Source organism: Denticeps clupeoides, chromosome 19 (assembly GCF_900700375.1).
Source record: "Denticeps clupeoides chromosome 19, fDenClu1.1, whole genome shotgun sequence".
Lineage (NCBI taxonomy): Eukaryota > Metazoa > Chordata > Actinopteri > Clupeiformes > Denticipitidae > Denticeps > Denticeps clupeoides.
The window spans coordinates 17,894,118-17,916,190 of NC_041725.1; the positions used below are offsets into that span (position 1 = coordinate 17,894,118).

General features: G+C 42.9%; 1 protein-coding gene across 2 annotated transcripts; it reads right to left on the reverse strand.

Moving 5' to 3' along the window:
- Positions 1 to 467: 467 nt before the first annotated feature.
- Positions 468 to 21,316, reverse strand: jak3 (Janus kinase 3 (a protein tyrosine kinase, leukocyte)). Of its 2 annotated transcripts, XM_028961463.1 has the most exons (25): positions 21,283 to 21,316; positions 21,033 to 21,103; positions 19,608 to 19,815; positions 18,625 to 18,742; positions 18,219 to 18,336; positions 17,975 to 18,120; positions 17,185 to 17,482; positions 16,971 to 17,087; positions 16,130 to 16,287; positions 15,408 to 15,519; positions 13,240 to 13,420; positions 11,332 to 11,456; positions 10,986 to 11,117; positions 9,885 to 9,972; positions 9,599 to 9,723; positions 9,285 to 9,423; positions 7,348 to 7,499; positions 5,675 to 5,825; positions 5,281 to 5,414; positions 4,636 to 4,825; positions 4,017 to 4,141; positions 3,751 to 3,923; positions 1,169 to 1,286; positions 947 to 1,060; positions 468 to 862 (listed from the first exon to the last, which is right to left on the reverse strand). In XM_028961463.1, exons 3-25 carry the CDS (start codon positions 19,798 to 19,800, stop codon positions 731 to 733), a joined length of 3,339 nt encoding a protein of 1,112 aa, XP_028817296.1. In that variant the 5' UTR covers positions 19,801 to 19,815; positions 21,033 to 21,103; positions 21,283 to 21,316; the 3' UTR covers positions 468 to 730. The 2 variants fall into 2 exon arrangements, with proteins under 2 accessions (XP_028817296.1, XP_028817297.1); XM_028961464.1 differs by lacking the exons at positions 17,975 to 18,120; positions 18,219 to 18,336; positions 18,625 to 18,742; ... (1 more) ...; positions 21,033 to 21,103; positions 21,283 to 21,316 and adding an exon at positions 17,828 to 17,922.
- Between the last annotated feature and the right edge of the window lie 757 nt (positions 21,317 to 22,073).

Sequence of the window (22,073 nt, forward strand, 5' to 3'; positions counted from 1 at the left end):
TCGTTATTTTTATTATATTTTCATTTCACCGCAATGCTGGACAGATTTACGTGGCGGCTCCACCCGGCGCGGCACGGCGGCCACTGATGACCTTCGGACTGAAATTAGCAGAAGCGCAAAAGAAGAAAAGTAACTGAAACCACACAGCCATTGTCGTGTAAAAATAATGTGACTTCAATCCAGAAACGGAAGGAGTATGGAAGCCCAGCATGCAAAACAACGTGGCAGAGACGAGACAGTGTTACTCGTAATACTCATGCGCAGATTCATTTTAAATATGGTGACATTAAAAGTACCTCTAATGTCTTTTAAAGACACACAAATATGCTAATTCTTAGTCTTTTTATGGCCATCACATGTAGAGATCTGATCTGAGATCAGCTAAGGCATGAGTATTATGAGCAGTTTTTTTGACGTGATTACGCGAGAGGATATAACTCGTTTTAGTCAATGAAAATAAAGTGAGATTTTAGTATAATTTTTATTTCGTAAACAAGATTACATATTATAATTTCTGTCATATGACCAGCATTTATGTCTTCCTCATCACCTCAAAAATACTTTTTCTTCAACACAATTGCAAAATATGGATATATGATATATTTGGCTTTGCAATTTTTCACAAAGTGCTTTGCACGTTGGACCGTATAAAAACCACAATATCTCTAGCCTAGCGCATGAATTTGAATAGATTGAATGTGATTTTGCCTTTGTCCGGTATTAGTCGCGTTCAGGTTGACCTCAAGCCCATGAAGCCCTCCCTCTCGTCCTGAACGTAGGATTCAATCATCTCTCCCAGGCTGGAGAACGTTGGCCTGTTCTCGGACTCGTAGGCCCAGCACGCCGTCATCATGCTGTACACCTGAAACGCAGTCACCATTTTACTGAGCGCGGTGGCGGTGGCCATTTACAGGCGGGGTGCCTTTAAAAACCCCCATGTGGCTACCTGGGGTGGGCAGAGTTGTGGAGCTGGCAGTCTCCAGTTGCCTTTCAGGAGGTTGATCAAATGCATGGAAATGGACTGGCCCTGTGCGTGGGGGCCAATCTTCTGGGTGCAGAGCTGGAAGAATGACGTTAAGTAAAACAGCACAAAAGCACACTTAATACATGTAATAACAACACATGGTGACATTTATGCTGCACAAAATTTTGCCCATGATCCATTTACCACTTTAGGGTTGAGGTGGTGGTTGCAGAAAGAGAAGATCTCGTACAGCACGACCCCGAAGCTCCAGACATCAGACTTGTGGGAGAATTTGAAATCAGTGATGGACTCGGGCGCGTACCTGTGCCCAGAGGGGTTTGTGAATGAATGTCTTGAAAGACATAACGATCACTTAAAATGTAAAGAACCAGCCAAACGTTTGATGAAACCCGTGAAACCTCATCATCCTGAAACTCTGGTTCTTGGATCTAGAGACTGATATGTCAGGTATTCTTTTTTTTGGTGGCCTCCCAAGTTCTACGATGATGAGTGCTGCCTTTGCATAACTGGGAGTTAGAAGTTAGGCTGGGGCGCGGCTTTGAGTTAATTTCTGTGCTGGAATTGGAAGACGATGGGAACTGGCATTACTTGTCATGTTTTATTGTGTAACACCATAGAGAAAGTCTTCTTCTTTCTTCCTTTTTAATTGTTTTTCCCATGTAGACACTGGAACGCTTCCCTTTGATCCAGTGATAGTTTCGATTAGAGAATCTGGCTCCCTGTGGTCAGTGAGCCTCCACTGCCCATGATCTTGTCGCCGGCTCACCGGTTCTCCTTCTTTGAACCACTTTTGGCAGGTCCAGACCTCTGCAGAGCAGGATCCTGGTTATAACCCAGCTCTCTATTACAACAAGCAAGACCATTGTTTTTTTTTTTTCAACTTCAAGAACAAAATGTTCACTACAGTTTTATACAACAGTTTCTGGAGGCTAGAACATTTACTTGGGTTTCGTCCTCATTCTAACAATTATGAGAAACAGGCCAGATCGGCACAAACTCACCCTTCGGGTTTGGCGAGTTCTTCCCTTGTCTGTGTGTGATGTGGATGCTGTGAGGAGGAGGTGTGATGTTGCAGGGGTTGTTGCAAATGTTTTTGTTAAAAATTGAAGACACGCCTAAAAAATGTGATGGCCAAGGTCTCCTGCAGCCTCACGTATCTGGTTTCACACCATAGGGGCACATCGGGTGATCCGTCCTTGGTGCTGTTCAGTCTAAAAACTAGTTTTTTTTCACACTTGGTCTGTTAAACTTGCACATTATGAACTGCTGCACAAACTGCTCCTGTGTCGCTTTCATCTCTCACGGAGGCGGAATCCAGATATTAGTGTATGTCTTATTAATATTTTCATAATCATCTCAATTCGAGCAGAATACAGCACAGAGTGGAAAAAGGATCTATGCCATCCGTTTAAAACAAAGCAAAACCTAGCTCCTTGGGTGCTGTGTTGCCAGATCAGCACAAAAATATGCAAAAACAAATAGAAATGGGTTCTCCTGTAACTATTATTGACAATCAATTAACCTGAAATATTAATTTCCGAACAGTTAATTCTCGCCATTCTGTCAACTTTTGCAGTGTCGATGCCAGATGACACCTTTCTGGAACTAGTATATGGAACCGAAACTAAATATCATTTCACTGAACAGAGTAATCAATGTGACTTGTAGAACATCTATATTAATCTAATAAAAATGTCTGTATATAGACATTAATAAAATTAAACATGCACAACCAAAACAACTGTGTATAAACACAAAAAATAATCATCTGACTGTTTTTTTTTTAAACCAAACTCAGAGGTTGAGGCCCAAAAAGTTGTTGTGATTAACACAATTACAGAGGGTTTTATAACTATACTTCATTATTTCAACTAACAAACTGAAAAGTTGGTATCATGTGATATTTCCACACTGCCAGCAACAAGCAACGTTAACGGTACAGGAACGTACAGCACGCGCCATTCTTTTTCTCCGGGAGACCTTCCTGATGCGAATGCGGTTCTAATCACTGCTATAATCAGTAAATGTAAATGTAATTTTATGGAATACAGACGCATTTCGTGGGGGTTCTGCTCACATCATGGTGTTGGTGCAGAGCTCCAGCGAAACATAAAAAGAACCGACTTCCTGTTTTTTTCTCTCACTCTGCTAGTGAACGTTTCATTCTAGCCCCCGCCTTAGCTGCCAGGCTGTCACATTTGACATTTAAATGTGCGTGCAAACGTTTGACTGGTGTTCAGCATTCTTCTATGCTCGGTACAATTACACAAAAATGCATCTATAGCCACATGTACAGCATCATGGTTATTATACCACAGGTTCATTCATATTTTTTCTGTTGATGGTGATGGTACTAAAGAGGTACTAAAGTGGGCAGTGGTGGCCTAGCGGTTAAGGAAGCGGCTCTGTAATCAGAAGATTGCCGGTTCGAATCCCGATCTGCCAAGGTGCCACTGAGGTGGGGTAAGCAAAGCACCGTCCCCACACACTGCTCCCTGGGCGCCTGTCATGGCTGCCCACTGCTCACTCAGGGTGATGGGTTAAATGCAGAGGACAAATTTCACTGTGTGCACCGTGTGCTGTGCTGCTGTGTATCACATGTGACAATCACTTCACTTTAAAAGAAGACTTTCAAATAGGAATGTAACAATGATCATAATCATAATGGCATAATGGTACAATAAGTACTATAAATATTGGGATTGCTGTTGAAACTGTGGTATAATCATCTGAAGCATAATTTCAAATTGAGATAAGACGGTCACCAGAAAATTGGACTTTCCCCCGGATGAGAGACACGGTAGTATTCTTTATCACTGGGTATGATCTTTGTCAGCCCAAAATCTGCGATTTTGACCAGGCTGTCACTGGCCACCAGAATGTTCCTGGCGGCTAAATCCCGGTGAACGACCCTCCTGCTCTGGAGGTACTCCATCCCCTGCAGAGGGAACACACGCCTCATCATCCACATTCCAACAGCTCCACAACAAGGGACCAAATGAATAAAACCGCGTTGACGTTGGTTCCATACTTTGCAGATTTGCGAGGCAAAGAGCAGCAGGCGTCTGGGGGTGATGACCTGCCGTTTCTTCTCAAGGAAAGCAATCAGGCTTCCGTAGGGCAGGTACTCCATTACCAGGCTCACACTGAGGCGCCCTGCACAGAGACATTTGGGAAAAGAAACACCCATAATTTGATAATTACACATGCCTGGAGACATGCAATGCACGGCATTCAGAAAGTACACACATTATCCATTATTCATGATCCGTTATTGTGCAACTTTGTTCATCTGTAACAGATATTCACCGCCTGCGGCACTCTTCAGATGTTCATATGATGTGCATATCCGACCTACTGCCAGATTACACTGTAATGCGATAATCCACACCGTTCATGTGAATTCATGCATATTGGCACATCGTTTTCCAAGGAACTTGAAAATTGGAAGCAACACGGATAGAAGCTTAATCTTAAACCAAGCGATTGTCTGTCCAGACGGCTGAAATGCAAATGATGATGCTTTACCTGGGAAGGGAGGATAAACACATCATGGTTCCCTGTGTCAATAAGTCAATAACAGGGAACTGGGCATGGAAGATGGTGGGTCATGTGACCCACTGTCCTCCTTTATCCGTCCCCATCCTTACCCATGCTGTAACAGATCCCGCGGTACTTGACGATGTAGTCGCAGTGCAGAGAGCTGATGGTCCGGATCTCTCTCTGGAAGTCGGCCATGTTTGACTGCTTGTTGGGCTGAAGCCTCTTCACGGCGACCAGCTCCCCTGTGTTGTCCCCGAGTGGGTCATACCGGCACAGCTCCACGCTGCCAAAATTGCCCTGACAGGAGAAAGATACGCCAGAAAGTACAGTATTGTTCAAAAGATTCGGCTTACCATTAAAAATTATTCTGAATAGACGTGATTTCTATATCAAACAGAAATGGTCGTGACAAAGGACTGACGATTGAACCGACATTTGCTGATGCACCAGTTTTCTAATAATAATTTATTTTCATTTCCGAATTAGTGACATTGCATTAGTGAACACAGCAGTAACTCAAGACCAATTGTCGCTGATAAAGTTCCTTTCTACATGTATGCATACATTTTCCATCCTGAACAGACATTTGCACAGTCATTTTGTTTCCATCAAAACTGAGGATATTTCTAAATGACCCTAAATCTTGAACTTTTGATCTTTTTGGATAAAATAATAATAAAAGTGTATACATGTTTTTTCTTTGCGGTTGAAATCTCCCGCTTTTTGCGTGTTGGTTAGGGATGTCTGGTCACCTTTCCCAGCGGCGATATGTAGCGCAGGTGCCTCTCTTCGTATTCAGCCTGGTCGGGCTGGTACGTCAGGTTCAGGCTCCTCCAGAAGCTGTCAGTGTTCAGGGACGTTCCGGCTGCATGGAGTATCTCGTAATCTGCCATGAGAATCATTGGTTACTGCACAAAAACAGAACTGATGAAGAAATCATACTCACAGCCACACACCACAACAGATTTCTAGTTTTACATTTACATTTACCGCATTTACCCGACGCCCTTATCCAGAGTGACTTACGATCTGTAGTGACAGGGACAGTCCCCCTGGAGACACTCAGGGACACGATGGTAGTAAATGTCTTAACCGCTAAACTACTACTACCCTCTCAGTGCATGCTGTGTGGTCACTATTCACTACCTGACGTAATCAGACCGTTGAGCTGCCGAATGATGGTCCGGCAGGACGGCCGCAGCTCGGGCTGGTAGTTCATGCACTGACAGATGAGGTCAGCCAGTTCTGTCCAGTCGGGGCGGGGCAGCCAGTGGCCTTTTTTGTAGAACTGCAACTTCTGTCAGAATGCGAGGACAGGAAAGATCAGTGTCCTGGTCATTGCTTTATGAAACATTCCATCACTTCAGAAAATCCAGACGCGGGATGGTAAACTGAACCAGTATACATTGGTATATGGTTAATTCATAGTCTATGGATATGTTTGGCAGGAAGTGAAAGGTCACATTCGTCATTTGACAAGGAGACGATTGTTCTGCTCGTCGACTGGATCACAGTTACTTTTGAATATAGTGTTTATGTTTTTACATATGCAGTGGCTTACAGACCGCAAAATATGGGCCATGTTGAGTACTTAAATGGATCGTGTACAGTACAGGCCAAAGGTTTGGACACACCTTCTCATTCAACGTTGGTAGATTCTCACTGAAGGCATCAAAACTATGAATGAACACGTGTGGAGTTATGTACTTAACAAGAAGTGGAGACAGTCACCGGACCTGAACCCAGTCCAGATGGTTTGGGGTGAGCTGGACCAACAAGTGCTAAACACCTCTGGTGTTGAACTCCTTCAAGACTGTTGGAGAAGCATTTCAGGTGACGACCTCTTGAAGCTCATTGAGAGAATGCCAAGAGTGTGCAAAGCAGGAATCAGAGCAAAGAAACTAGAATATAAAACATGTTTTCACTTATTTCACCTTTTTTTGTTAAGTACAGAACTCCACATGTGTTCATTCATAGTTTTGATGCCTTCAGAGAGACTCTACCAACGTAAATGGTCATGAAAATAAAGAAAACACATCGAATGCGAAGGTGTCCAAACTTTTGGCCTGTACTGTAAGCAGTGTTGTTGTTTAATGCTGGAAAAATGCTTTAAGCCATGTTGTGAAATACACACTTCTCCTGCTCTCATCACATTACCAATGCAACAAAACTTGTTTCATAAGAAACATGAGAAGCATTTGTGGCATGTTACACAGACAGAAAAACGAGGAACTGCTGAAACCGCGATTAAACTGACACAAGTCTATTCTTGACAAGCATTTTTTGTTCCTGAAATATCAGATTCAAACATGTCCAATCGAGTTCTCATCTCATCAAAAACACAGTCTCCACTAAAGACATCTGAGGACCACGTCCTACATTTACATTTACATTTACGGCATTTGGCAGACGCCCTTATCCAGAGCGACTTACAACGTGCTTTCAAGTTACCATCGATGAAGAGATCAATTCCGGTTCACTAGGACCCCAACTATGAATACATCTATTTAATTCACTCTGTTGTAGATTCTGTACACAAAGTTTGACAAGAAAATTACAAATTAATCTAAATATTCTTTAAAGAGGAAGGTCTTGAGCTGTCGTTTGAAGGTGCTCAGTGACTGAGCTGTTCTGACCTCGAGGGGAAGTTCATTCCACCACCGAGGGGCCAAGACGGAGAAGAGTCTAGATGAATGTTTTCCTTTTACCTTCAGAGATGGAGGGACCAGGCGAGCAGTACTGGAGGCAGTACTCCTCTTACAAACCAAGCGTGCATCCTAAACATTTAAGAAAACTCAGACATGCATGACGCCTTGAACCTGATGAAGGTCGAGACCCTGCAGGGGCACCTTTCCCCCACTAAAGATCTCCCACAGCGTGGTCCCAAAGCTCCATTTATCCACGTCCAGCTCCAAATGCTCTGGGTCCTCCAACACTTCAGGGGCCACCCATGGGATCCTGTCCATCAACACTGCCAAGCAAAACACAAACAAGTGGAGATTCTGCATTGATACAGTGCAAAACAGAATTGATTATCATAATTATCCAAATTAACGGCAAGAAAATGTAGCATGCAGCATTTATTTGATGTCATTCGAACAAGCAGCTGATGGTTCAGGCCTTAACTTTCATGATGCACTGTGTGAAAACAAAATGTGAATTAATGTAGAAAAACTGATCGGTTGCATTTTGATTCATTGATAATCGATGCATTGATTGTTGACTTCAGAAAAGAACAGAGGGACCACACCCCACTGAACATAGACGGATCTTGTGTGGAGCTTGTCAGGAATTGTGTTCATCTAGAGGAGAAACTCCTGGACTCTCAACACCAGCTGAACAGCCAAGAAAGCCCAGCAGTTTTTTTTAATTCCTACGGAGGCTGAGGACAGCCCATCTCCCACCACCCATCCTCACCACCTTCTATAGAGGGACCATTGAGAGCATTCTGACCAGCTGCATCACTGTCTGGTTTGGGAACTGCTCCGTATCGGATCCTACAGCGGATAGTGAGAAGATCATTGGAGTCTCTCTTCTCTCCATAACAGACATTTACCACACACTCTGCATCATGAAAGCCACCAGCCTTGTGAAGGACTCTACACACCCCTCACATGGAGTCTTCACCCTCCTACTACCCGGAAAAAGGTAAAGTGCAAAGTGAAGTGATTGTCACATGTGATACACAGCAGCACAGCACACGGTGCACACAGTGAAATTTGTCCTCTGCATTTAAACCATCACCCTGAGTGAGCAGTGGGCAGACATGACAGGGAGCAGTGTGTGGGGACGGTGCTTTGCTTGACGGATCGGGATTCGAACCGGCAACCTTCTGATTACAGGGCCGCTTCCTTAACCGCTAGGCCACCACTGCCCCTAAGAAGCACCACTGCCCCAGAAGCATTTGGGCCCTCACTGCAATAGTTCCTTTCCACAGGCCATCAGACAACTGGACTTTCCTCTCTGGACTGACACACACTAACTCTGTTATATTAATTAATATGATCTATTATTGCACTGTAGCCCAGTTTTTATGTCACACACACGGTCACTTTATGTCAGTATGTAACTTTGTTTAAATGTTACATGTAGCACCAGGTTCCGGAGAAACGTCGATTGGTTTCACTACGTACGGTCTAACACGTATGTAGCTGAAAGGACAATAAAGCTCAACTTGATCTTGAATTTGAACTGTTGAGACCAAAGTTCAGACCAAACTTAAATATTTAGGTCCTGTCCACATGAAAATGATTTTTTCTAAAATGGGATTTTGATTTCTAAACAACCTGCATCCACACGGTTGTGTTTTTGAAACGCTATTGTCCACACCCGAATGCTGTTTTACCCCCCTCCACACCTGTAAGCGGCGCTGTAACTCGCCACTCTTGTGTCTTGTTTTCGCATCTAGTTCTCTTTCACCGTGTGTTAAGCTGCCTCCCTGAACACCAAAAATATACTTGCTGTGAGCTACGAATGCATTTCCATACACAGTTGCGTTATTGTTTGTGCTGACGTACTTGCGTCCGTACCATGCGTCGTAATCTGTAGTGTGTAATCCTTACCACCAGGAGTCAGTGTCGAGGACGCAAACCAAATAAATGAATGAATGTCTGCATCTTAATATCTGTTGAGTGCAGACCTTGTAACATGGACCCCATAAAATTACACAGGTATTGCATTCGTATCTGTCCCGTTAATTTTTAGGTACTCTAAAACTCTAAAAAAAAAAAAAACGAAAAACAGCCTGGCCTATTACCATCTTGCCCCAGCATGACCAAGCTGATTCCCGGGTCACTCAGCTTGATGAACGGCGAGTTACCGGAGGTCTGATCTCCTTCTCTGGCCAAAAGAAGATTTTTGGCACAAATATTCCCATGGACAATGTTTTTTTCTTCCTGTACAAGCAGAACAAAGGAGAAAAAAATCCTTAAGTCCTGAGCCAGTTTTAAACGACCACACAAGATTTGACGGAAATACGAACTTTAGGGACATGGTGATAAACATCTGATTTCCACACAAACACACGAATTATGTGAAGATCAGCACAGGGCGAGCCTGAAATTCATTTACCAGGAAGATCAAAGCACATGCCAGCTGTTTGGCCACCTCCAACTTCCAGCTGACCGACACCGAGTGGCCTCGTTTCAGGTAAAGGTCCAGAGCGCCAAACTTGACGAACTCCTGCACCATGATGTCTGAAAGGTGAAGTGGGAACGTACACACACATAACTACGTCCGCCAACCCGCATCTGAGAGCCTGCTGTCCCTCACCGGATGACCATTTCTCTGCAAAGCCAGCATTTTTCTCACCAAACAAAAGTCTCATTAGCCATTTTAAGGTAAAAAGGTGACTTACTGTTGGACTGGTGGACACTTATGCCATATACATGGATGAGGTGTTTGTGGGAGATTTGACTCATCAAGCTGGCAGCTTCAAAGAACGACTTCAGAAAGAATATGACACACACAAAGTAAATTCAGCACAATCTTAACATGAAAGCACAATCTACGAAAATTACCGTTAACTACGTAGCCCACAGTACTATAAACACCACTATTTGTAGTATCCGGTATCAGTGTTAATTGGAATTAATGCATTCCACATTTTGGCCCTTTGAATCAAGTGCTGCTTATGTGCACACTAAGAACGTTTCAAATGAAGAAATTAGGAAATGTCAATTGCGACTGGACAAAAAAATCATGTTAAAACCTCAAAGTCTGTCCAAAAGGAATGTAATGATGTGAATCAGCTAGAAATCAATATAATTCTATGAAAGTGATCATTTTCGTAGGCCACCACTGACCAACTGCATTTCGGATGACAATAAATTGGAAAGCGCTCACACTGGTGTGAACATTTACATTTACAACATTTTCCAGATGCCCGTATCCACAGCCACTTACAGTGTTTCGAAATCAAAATATTTGATGCAGGCAGCTACAGGAAGACAGTGGAGTGGGCGGAGCAACGGGCTGATGTGGGAGAGATTGGGAAGGTCGGGAAGGTCTGCTGCGTTGATCAGTTGTAATGGATGCCTGGAGCAAGTTGCAGTAGTCTTCAAGAGTTTTTTTCATTTGTTTTGGTAAAATGCAATACTAGTCGCAGTTTTGATAAAATTAAGTTTTTATAATTTGTCTGAGGCTCATTCTATTAAAAACCTCCCACAAACGAATAATACCGAAACTTAAGTTAACTGCACCCTTACATCCCACTGGCCAATGGACCTAGAGTCACATGTGCTTGGAATTAGTACGGTATGAACCAGTAAAATTGAGGCAATGCTTCATGTAAACCGGTAAAAATCATTATTCACGTTATAGTCCCCCAAGAGTTAACAGCGGTGTTAAACATTAAAAGCTGAAACAGCGTTCAGTGTCTTCATAAGAGCGTTACATAACCAAAGTCAATGGCTCAACATGACGTCGACGTTGAGGAAACGTTCGAACGGACACACACCTCCCAGCAGTTTTTGTGGTTGCTGTCAAGAACCTTCAACAGGACGTTGGTGACGTATCCCTCCCCGTCCCTCAGGCCCTTCTTTCGTCCCAGGAAGACACGAGTGAAGGAGCCCTGACCCAGACTCTCCAACTGTGGGGGTAAAAGAGAAGATGAACCTGATATCTCTCAATGTCTTTCTTTAATAAACAATGTCCACGTTGAAGAGCCAGATATTAAGGTTAGATAATGATTTTATGAACGTTAAATGAACTTCACTGTAAGAATGGGGCTAAGACACAGTCATGCTGTGTGAAGTGGTATTTATTTTGATGGAATTTCTGCATTATTGTGCAGCTATACTTACACACTCCAGCTCCTCATGTCGGATCATCTGGAACTGGATGTGGCTGGGGTTGTGTCTCTGGGCGGACGGTGAGCCATGCCTCTCCATGACCACCCTGTTGCGTACGATGATCAGGTTGGTCAGCTCTGCAGAAGGAGTCAGGTACATTCATAAAGTGGTTCTTCTATATGCAAATGCAGGTAACCCTCCGTAATGGAACCACATGAGCATATAAAAAAAAAAGAATGTTCCAAAAAGGACCAAATCGCTGTGCCTTTGGGGATTGGCCAAGATGCAGGTTGATTTTAGTATGCATGAGTACCATCATTATTATGGGGGCTATTTTCCCATCATTACATAAGATGTAGCCACAGATTCACTAGTTCACCCATCAGAATGCTTAAATTATACTGACGATAACCTGCATGTTGGTGTTGGTGGTGGGCGTGGTCACGTTTCGGTATTATAGAGTGAAGAGAATGAAGGGAAACAAAGGAGAAAGGCAGGCTATGGACAGTGCGCTACAGGAGGGTGGGGTTTAAATTATCCATTATGAGGAAGTAGGGCGTGTGAGAGCTGTCAATGATGCCTTCTAAACTTAAATAATAAAATTTAATCTTCTTGGCCTCCGAAATATTTACACACCAACAAACAGGCTGAAGTTCCTTCTTCAGTTTTCCTGGAACGTCTCAAAGGCGTGTCCTGTTGAAGCGGGGGTGAGTGTGAACAATCTCTGAACATCTTTTTGCAACATTCCTTCGTCAGGGAGCTGGAGCTCGCCCACAAGGATATCCTCAATTAAAAACCCAGAAATGCAAATGCAAGCACTTTTCTGAGATGGGCTTGAAAGCACAGAAATGCGTAAAGCAAACCTTCCTGGTGAGATTCAATCTTTGCTGGGAAAACAGGAAAAAAAAACAGAAGATGTCCCAATCGGGGCGGATATTTGAACAGAAGACGGTTTAAACACCTGCTTTCCCAACACACGGCCAGGTAATGAGTGTCCACACTGACCATCTGGTTGCAGTGCCTTTACTGGCATCCTTTCATCCTGTCTCAACCTGTAACCCTCCCCCCAGCCAGCAAACACCGCTCCAGTACAAAAAGACAGAAATAATAATTACATAGAATCAGAAATAATAATTACTAATACCCATGATTAGTGCTAGCTACTGAGTACATTCACAGCATTTATCAGACGCCCTTATCCAGAGCGACTTACATGTAGTAAGTGGGGTTTGAACCTGAGTCTTCTGGTTCATAGGCGAGTGTGTTACCCCACTATGCTACTACCACCCTGTATATATATACACACACACACACACACACACACACACACACACACACACACACACACACACACACACACCTATATGTATATATAATATTAGTAAAAGTCATACACTAAAAGATAGTTTGGTGACAAATCTGACAAATCTTCTGTCACAGATCAAGTCTTAAATGAAATTGCTTAGACATCGGAAGTAGTGTCACTGTTGTGACTGTCACGTATTTTCTTGTTTGCGACGCACTTGAAACCCTCATTATGGTTGGCTGACCTTTAGACATCGTTTGCCATGCAATTTGGAAAGAGCTTTCCAGTCTTTAAGATAATGACCACAAGACTGGCAACACACCGTGGCCATGACCAAACACTGCCCAAAAACATGGGAAATGACCAAAAAAATTCAACTACTGCTTCGCTGGCAGAAGGGCCAAGACAAGTTTGTTGTATGCAGATTATGGCAGAAAATAGTGCTTCTCCTGTAAATAACTGCATTGAATGTTAATACATTGTAAGAAATTAAAAAGTTGGGAAGATTTGAGGCAACCTGCTGCCACTTGTGCTGGATTCATTTGAAAGAACTTTTATTTTGTATTTTATTTTATTTTTTGCAGTGTGGTTGAATGTGTGCAGGAGTAGGGCACCTTTGGGGCGAGGAGGGCAGCACCTCCCAAGGGTGACCGGGATGTTGGCTAAGAGCAGGGTGTTTTGCTGGTAGTGCTGGACGAGGTCGGTCAGGCTCGGGAAGGAGCTGTGAACCCCTAGCAGCACAAACTGCTCAGTCTTCACAATGAGGCAGTCTTTGTAGTCTTTCCCAAACGGGGTCTGAAAGAACAGAATGTAAATGAGGCGCCTTTTGGTGCGGATTTTTTGTACTGAAAAGCAGAAGTCATCAGGATTGCTCGTACCAGAAAGGGAAACAGAATTCCAACACGGTTCCAAATGACAAATAAACTGCAGCGAAAATGTGGAGTCTGTTTTTAAAAAAGTATTTATTTCGTTTGAATGCAATTTGGAATCATGTGTATAGTGGGGCAGTGAGTAGAGGTGATGATGATGATGATGATATACCATGTCAATAGTATCAAGCACCATCGAAAAATCTGGCCATCAACCCGACCATACATATTCAGAACACAGTATCACATTGGAGGTGTGGCCAGGTCAGGAAGGCGGGGGTTACATGACGAGAGAGACTGTACTCCAATGGGGAGTACATTGTGGGAACCGACACCGAGCATCAGCCAAACGGTGTTCACACAGACCCGCCAGTTCACGCCGGGGGGTAGGAAGCGGGTGGAGGGGTGAGTGCATATAAGTGCGTGTGTACAGTATATGTGTGTGTGTGATTAGGTGTCCTTGGGTTGAGGAAGGGATGAGAGAGACAATGAGGGAGGCAAGATATTATTGTGCTGATCCGGAGCCGGAGTTGTTCGCGGAGTTGTTTTGTTTTTCAGGCAAAGAGCTGAAACTTTCGGACGCTGTTCTACAGTCTCTGTGCAAATTTCAGGGCAAAGCCGTCAGCCCCTCCAAGACGTTGTCGAGTTTACAATCAATAGTCACAATGGTGGTTTCCAATTTGTGATCAATAGTCTGTGAGCCCACGGCCCTGCCCATTCCATCAATCATCCAGCCCGCCTGGTTGGGTTTATGATGGCTGTCACCGTTGCCTTCAATTCCTGATGCACCAGGGCAATCACAGTGCTCTGAAATGTTGCACAATGTACGAGAGAAAAAGATTCAATCATCAAGGCCTGGCAACGTAAATGACACCTATCATCAATCCAGTACCCCTGTAGGCAGGGCGGTATCCAGGGGTGGTCCTGGTGCCCCACCCCACACACACAGAAACATAAAACATATTAAGAATACTGAATTTAACCAGATGAACATATATAAGGCTTTGAGCTTTTCTTGTCCGTCTTCCATCTGTGTTAAATTGGCACTCCAGTATCAACACCCATCTTCTAATTAGAGGATCACCCCAACGTACACTAAGAGGCACTTTAGTGCACAGATTCAGCTCGTATTTTTTTCTCGCCATATCGCACAACCCAGGTAATATTAATTGTGACAAAATTAGCTTGGAGTGACAATATTATGAATACATGAAATGTGCTTTATTTGGAAGCAGCCCGCCCCGCTCCCCTTTAGACAGATGTGAGAGTTCAGACCAGCAGCAGAAGCACTAAGCAGTACACAATGACACTGCAGTTAGCTCACTATCCACAGCTCATTATTCTGTTCCTCCTTAAATGCTGCAGGCTGCAATACTGTTTATTTTACATTGAAATGTCCATATTCATCATAAATCTATGTGCGCATGAGCAAAGTTAGCAGGTTTTGGGCCATAAAGGTATTAGTTAATACTATTTCTACACATCCTATTTTACCCTTAACAAGTGACTTTTCAGTAGCCCAGAGCTTTTAAACTGTAGGTTTTTTTTGTAAAAGAATGTCATTCAGGGGAAATTTTTTGTGAAAACAGTGTTGGGCCAGACAGGTAACACTTAATAGCATTTCTAATGGTTAAGTATTTTAAGTTGGCACAGAGATCATCACCATATACAGATGCAATATAGGTACTGCAGCCTGCTGAGCACTATTTACCGACAATTCGAATAAGTCTCTTACTCTTTTACTTTGTGAGCTGGTTATTAGTCAGATAACCTACTGCCTCCCCAAAAGCAGCAGGTGCACCTTGCAAAATGAGGGCGCTCTTACTCCCCGAAAATGAAGAATAGCAATCATGATGTTAGGGCAGCATGGGCGGACATTGCAATGTCAAAAAACCCCATTGACCATATCTTACCTGGACACAGACGGTGAGGAAATATTTGCTAAATTCTCTGGGGCTGTGTCTTACGAGGAAGGTGCCGCCTTGAGCGCCAGACCTTTTCAGCTTCTGAACAGCAAATTCAGACCTGGAAAAGCAAAGAGGGAAAAATATGAACATCTGCACACTGATGCCACGTTTTCTTTGATAATGCTAGATTATAGAAAAAGAGTAAAGATGATGGATTGTCTGGTTATGGTCAGGCATACCAGGATATGGCCAGATACCGGGGTATGATGAGATACCTGGATATGATTAGATACCGGATTATAGTCCTATACCAGGATATGATCAGATACCAAGACCTAGTCAGATACAGAGGTATGGTCAGACACTGGAATATGGTCAGATAACAGGATATGGTCAGATACCGGGGTACGGTCAGAAACTGGGGTACAGTCAGATAACAGGATATGGTCAGATACCTGAATATGGTCAGAAACCGGGGTATGATTAGATACCGGGATATGTTAAGATACCGAGGTATGGTCAGATACCTGGATATGATCAGATACCGGGGTACGGTCAGATACTGGGGTACGGTCAGAAACCGGGGTATGATTAGATCCAGGGTTATGATTAGATACCGGGAAATGATCAGAAACTGGGGTATGATTAGACACCAGGATATGATTAGATACCAGGATATAGTCATGGATGTGTACCTTTCAAATTAATTTTTCTTAAAAACAACTTACGTGATTGGCCCATGACAGTGGCTCTTGAGGTCCTTAAGCAGGCTGGGCGGGGCCACTTCTTGACAGAAGAAGTGACTGGAGTCGGTGGTCAATCTGAAGTAGCCATCAACGAGCGACACAAAGGACAGGGCTTCCATCAGAGTTTGGAACTCAAGCTCCTGAGTGCAGAAAGGAAAATATTTTATTAAAAAATTCCAATATTTGAAGATAACAATGTTGTTTCCTGTATGCAATAAATGCTAACCACATGTTCATCTTCTAGTGTAGGCTTTAACCAACTTTAATATACAGTACCTATACAGTGCCAGTCAAAGCACTACAAAACTAATTCTACTTAAAATGTGCCTAATCCTACATTAAACTGAATTAAGTGGCCATTAATTTGTGAAACAGACCGCTTAATATTTCATTAACCATATAACTGTTTTAACTGTATTAAGGTCAAAATAAATGTTATTTTAAAATGGTTGAAATGAAGGGGTTTGGACACACCTAAATATTATACTATAGAACAAAACTGCAGATGCAGGACTTCACACATTTCACACATGAGATTATGTAATAATAAAAAAACAAGGCAAAAAGTTAAAGGTTTGTGTCTTTCCAAAACTGAGCTTTCATGACAACAGTGAACAAAGACGCCATGAAGGTAAAAAGTGGAAATGACAGATTCATCAAGCATACTTCACTTTCACTGATACAACAAAATACTAAATGTGTTTCTTGTATTGGATTCTTCAAAACTGCTCCATCTTAGTCTCTGTAATAAATCCTGAGCATGTAGTGTACGACCATGTAAAAGTAGTTATGAAGCGGATGTGATGTCACCGGATCCACCTACCAGACGTCTGTCATCTTGGAGAGTCAGGGTGACCACGCGGCCCTCCTGTGGTACCTGTTCGTGGCAAACACGCTTGATGCTCATGTCGATTATCTCCGGAAAGTCACAGAACGTCTCCTGGGGAAGCATTTCAAAGATAAAGCAGTGTACACACACACACACACATTGACCCATGCAGATTCTGCAGGCCTGAAAAAGAAAAGGCGCAGCTCACGGTGGCGTCGGTTGCCCTGGTCTGTATGCCGGTCTCGCCAGACACCCGTAGAAACTTGGGCCTTTGCTGCTCTTTCTGCTGCCAGCTGGGGTCGTACGTGAGGAAGCACTCGGTGCCGTGGGATGGCTCGATGGCCGCCAGCTCCATCAGATACTTCAGCTTCAGGCTGTGCTCACTGGCGGAACAGTGCCTTAAGCGCTTCATGCAGCGCCACACCATTTTACGGATCTGGTAGCGGGCCAGGCGGCTCATTTTCTGGATGTCTTGTCTGTGTGTTTCAGGTAGACATGACTTATATCTGTGGGGGGAAATTAAATAAATCAAATGCCTCTGGGGACAGTTCACAGAGACCTTGCCACATTGCTATTTTAGGGTTTGAACTTGGGTCTTCTGGTTCATAGGCGAGTGTGTTACCCACTAGGCTACTACCACCCATGGTTCTATCTTCTTATTTGATGAATGACCAATTAAATCAAAAGAAATATAACTAAAGGTTTCAAGCAACATGTTTGATTTATTCACATGGCTCATACAGAATGCCCTCAATATCAAAATCGCATTTGTAGGGGGATTCTAGAATTTAATTTTTAAAGTAACTGTTTTAAATTCATACATAATATAAAATGTTGGTATTTTTACATTCCTAAAGAGTCCTTGGGAAGCATCATGTCCTGATCACTGCTGCCCCCTGCTGGTCTGTTTGTGCCAAGTAACTGCATCACCTTACCATCTGGACACACTAAACACAATAATAATTTATAAAAATTACCCAATTAGTCCTCATACCCACCCAACACACTTGCAGACGTGCTTAAGGCTCTGGTTCCGTTCTTTGGCCATGCGCCACAGGTCCAGCACGGCCATGCCGAGGCACTCCTCCATGGCGTCCAGGGGAGGGGACACTCCTGCCTGGCTGCCCACAAAGTCGCTGCGGGACTGCGACATGCGCAGAGAGACAATTATTAATTCAGACAAATTTTCAGACTCGTTAAATCACAGAAGACCACAAGGTTCACACTGTCAGAGTGACATACCTGTGCGAAGAGATAATCAATGACGCAGTAGTCCAGCACGGCACATATGTTGCTCTTGGTAAGGCCGTAGCGACAGGATGTCTGGGTGCCTTGGCCAAACCAGTTAGAGAAGAAAAACCTTTGAGGAAAAGATTTTCCATGAATCTGTATGAATTTGAACGTGAATGCAAATCTCCCAGTTTCTCTCGACAGGCATGCAGTAATTAATTAGCGTACAAAAGCAGTAATAAAGGGTATTTACCCACTATCATTGTCAATATTAATAAATTGCGGCCTACAACATTTTTAGAGAGCTCGTCTTGTTATTTTATAGGAAACCATATATATTGCTGCTCCTTAAAAATGATAATACAGTTGCGATGATATCGTTGCATGGTTGTATTGTAATAAAAATAACTCCAGCTACCTGACTCTGTAGTGAACGGTGATGCCCTCATCACAGCTGAACACGTGCGTTGGTGGGTACCAGAAAGACACGTCCTCAGATGCCAGGGCAAAAAGACTGTGAAACACGGGTAAGATACCTGTGGGGGGAGAACAGAGAAAACTGCTGCTGTTAAAGGTATCTAATATTCACAACTGCAGAGTAGTTCAGCCCCTTTAACCTCACTTGGTGTGAGGTTAATAATGAATGACATTAATATTAGGAATAAAAATATGTCAAACACACCTTGATCATTTGGGGAGGGGAATGAAGTCACACCTTTGCTTTTGAACTCAATATATGTACACTACCTGTCAAAAGTCTGGACGCCCCTATTCTGTGGTGATTATGGGGACTAAGATGGAGCTGTTTTGAAGATTCCAATGCTAGAAGCATATTTTGTATTTGTTGTATCAGTGAAAGTGAAGTATTTTTGATGAATCTGTTTTTCCTCTTTTTACCTTCATGGCGGTTTTGTTCACTATCATCATCATCAAAAGCTGCTTGACAAGATGCTCAATAACATTGAGTGAATAACAAGAAAGTTTTCATCATGAACCTTCAGGACTATTGGTGACCGTCCTCGTCGGTGGTGGAGAGAAGAAAAGAGTTTCAAATGCTGTCATCACAGCAAAAGCTCCCTGGTTTGGGGAGACGTTCTTTTTTATATACTTTTGGTTTGTTACATAGCCTCACGTGTGTGAGTTTTGTTCTATGGTGTAAAAAATGCAAGCTCCAGATATAAGTAGTTGTGTTCAAACTCGCGGTGTATGTAGTGGAAAGTCGGTGGGACTTTCCACTACAAGAGATTTAAAAGCAAACAATGCATTTCTTATAAGCCACTGATAAAAAAAAAAAGCACAAATGTCCATCTGTCCAAGTATTATGTCACATTTACAACAAATAAATGTATTTTTAAATTGAAACCTGCTTTTTTAACCAAAAAGCAGTGCACTGCACCTTACCGCAGGTGGCGGCAGCTTTAATGCACACGTCCTCTGCAGAGATCTGCCCGGCCGTGATGCTGAAACTGGACTCGGCCTTGGTAACGGGCAGGAAGTAGAGCTTGACCTGCAGTCCGGGGCCACAGCTCGTCCTGTGGCTGCCCCCCCTCTCCCTGTGCACCAGCGGAGCAGTTTCCTCCTCGGTGGCGTCCATGGTTGGACCACTGGTCTGGTGGAGAAGAAATCGAGAGGATTTCTCAAGAAGGACAGACCATATGACACAGTGTACATGATTTATTCTTACCTTTTTTGCACCCGTTCCCCTTCATTTCCCTTATTTTTTCTTCCATTAAGTAACAGTAAATGCTATTATGCACATGCATAATAAAATGCTCAAAAAAAATTATAATAAACCTAACTGTAACGTTTCATTTTGCTCAATAATTTACACTTAAACAACGTTTTTACTCAATATTTAACTGAATATACTCATGCTTGACTGTCAAAATACTAATGTTAAATGCATAACTTTAATTTTGTATGCTTTGTTTCCATTATTTTTTTTCTAAATACTGTAAGTACTGCACTTAGACAAGTGTGTGTTTTCTGCATTAAAACATTGAACGTATCCAGAATTGTTTCAGTCGTGGTTCGTCATTGCTACACAATACACTAGTTCTGCAATCCATAAGAAGTTAAAATAAAAGATCTAGTTTCTATTTAAATTTGGGCTCACAGGCACAACACACAGTGACAGTCTTCACCATTGAGGGTACCGTGGCACTTCCAACACACATTAGCATTGATATTAATAAATGTTTGACTGTGGCATCACATTGCACTCAACATTTTTCTGTCTGTTTGCAGATCCACTGTAACGTTTACTCCACTTGCACTTGCGCTCACTTTCCCAATATTTATCTTCCTTTAGTCATATCCCTCTCTTTCTCTTCCTCTTCATATAATCTAGATTAAACCTTGAGATGAGTGACACTGCTTTGGCCCCTCCTGACCTCTGGAAGACGGCACTCCCGCCAGGACAGAAATGTTTCGCCGTAAAGGCAATAAGTTCACTCCTTCATCAGCAGCATGACGGACCTCCACCGAGACAACAAGATAGCAGTGAACTCTGGGAACACCGGAGACATCCTTCTTACCAAGGATGTTTGTCAGGGACACGCAGGGGAGAATCTGATATAAAGCAAACCTGGAACGAGGCGCGGTGACAGAACACAGAAGACAGAACTCCGGCTCATTTAGGATGAAAGCGAAGATTAACACGCCGTTACTGGGCCGATGCCCCACTTCCTGTTTCAACACAGTTTCTGACTGTACTAAAAAAAGCCCGTAATTACATATTATCACAAATATGAATAGTCTAAACATGTGCTTTAACATTTTAGACGACACAAACGTTCATAAATTTACTTCATTATTTGTTTTTACCTGAGTGAAGTGCAGAATGATGGCGTCTTTTTCCTTCCTTCTCACAGCGTTTCAGCCTGTGTGTCCGGGTTCTACACAAAAGAAGAGGAAGATGCCATTTTCACTTTCCGTTCTTGACTTTCTAGACATTTCCTGGCAGGCTGTTCTTTCCTCTCCTTTTTCTGTATAATGCAACAGAGTGTGTGCAGCTTATAACAGGTCTCATGTTATTATGAATTTCTTATGACACGTTCGAAAATGACACACGTACAGCAAGAGGGTAGTATGGAGCTTGCCTCTGCGGTTTCCTCTTTCCTCTTAAATGTTGCGGCTTTTCACTACTTCCTGTCTTTTTTTGTGAGAAGAACCCCTGAAGTTATCATTTATATTCACATTTACAGTATTTATCCTCATTCAGAGAGTCTTACAGTCAGTATTGACAGGGACAGTCCCCCTGGAGTGTCTCGCTCAGGGACACAATGGTAGTAAGTGGGTTTGAACCTGGGACTTTGTGGTCTTCTGGTTCAGAGGTGAGTGTCTCATTAGCTAGGCTACTGCTACTCCAAACGTGAGTATATGTTGTAGTACAGGGTTTCTTCAGGTTTAAGGAAGACAAATTTAAGACTTTTTAAGACCACTTTTATCAAATTTAAGACCCTTCATCAGGATCGTGAACTAAATTTCTCCAACGTAGGGCCAGATGCTCTTCCAAAATACAATATTAATTGTATTTTCTCTTAAGAAATATATTCTTATTGCTTGACATATTCCGTTTCCTTCCAAGACTCATATTCAGACTCACATTTCCTGTAATGCAGCAAGCCACTAGTGGGCAACAGGGATATTTTCAGCTTCTTATTTCAGGGCTGTACGATTTAGGAAAAAAAGGATCCGTGGAACGCCTGTTGTAATACTGGGCTGGTTTATTTCTGCATATTTTAGTAAAACCATCATTGTTTGAACACTTTGGTTGAAAGTACCTGCAGTAGTGGGATCCAGTGCCACGCCCAGTCAGGAGGGACGGCAGATAAGGCGCTGTTCTGAAAATAATTTTTGCACTCA

What these genes read in the sequence shown, in the direction of transcription:
- jak3 (XM_028961463.1), bottom strand. Translation starts at nt 19,800, where the DNA reads ATGGACGCCACCGAGGAGGAAACTGCTCCGCTGGTGCACAGGGAGAGG. An exon ending in CTGCCCTCCTCGCCCCAAAG is followed by an intron (nt 11,457 to 13,239) that starts GTGCCCTACTCC and finishes CTCCTTCTGCAG; the next exon opens with AGCTGACCAACCTGATCATC. An exon ending in ACATATCGCCGCTGGGAAAG is followed by an intron (nt 4,826 to 5,280) that starts GTGACCAGACAT and finishes TTCTCCTGTCAG; the next exon opens with GGCAATTTTGGCAGCGTGGA.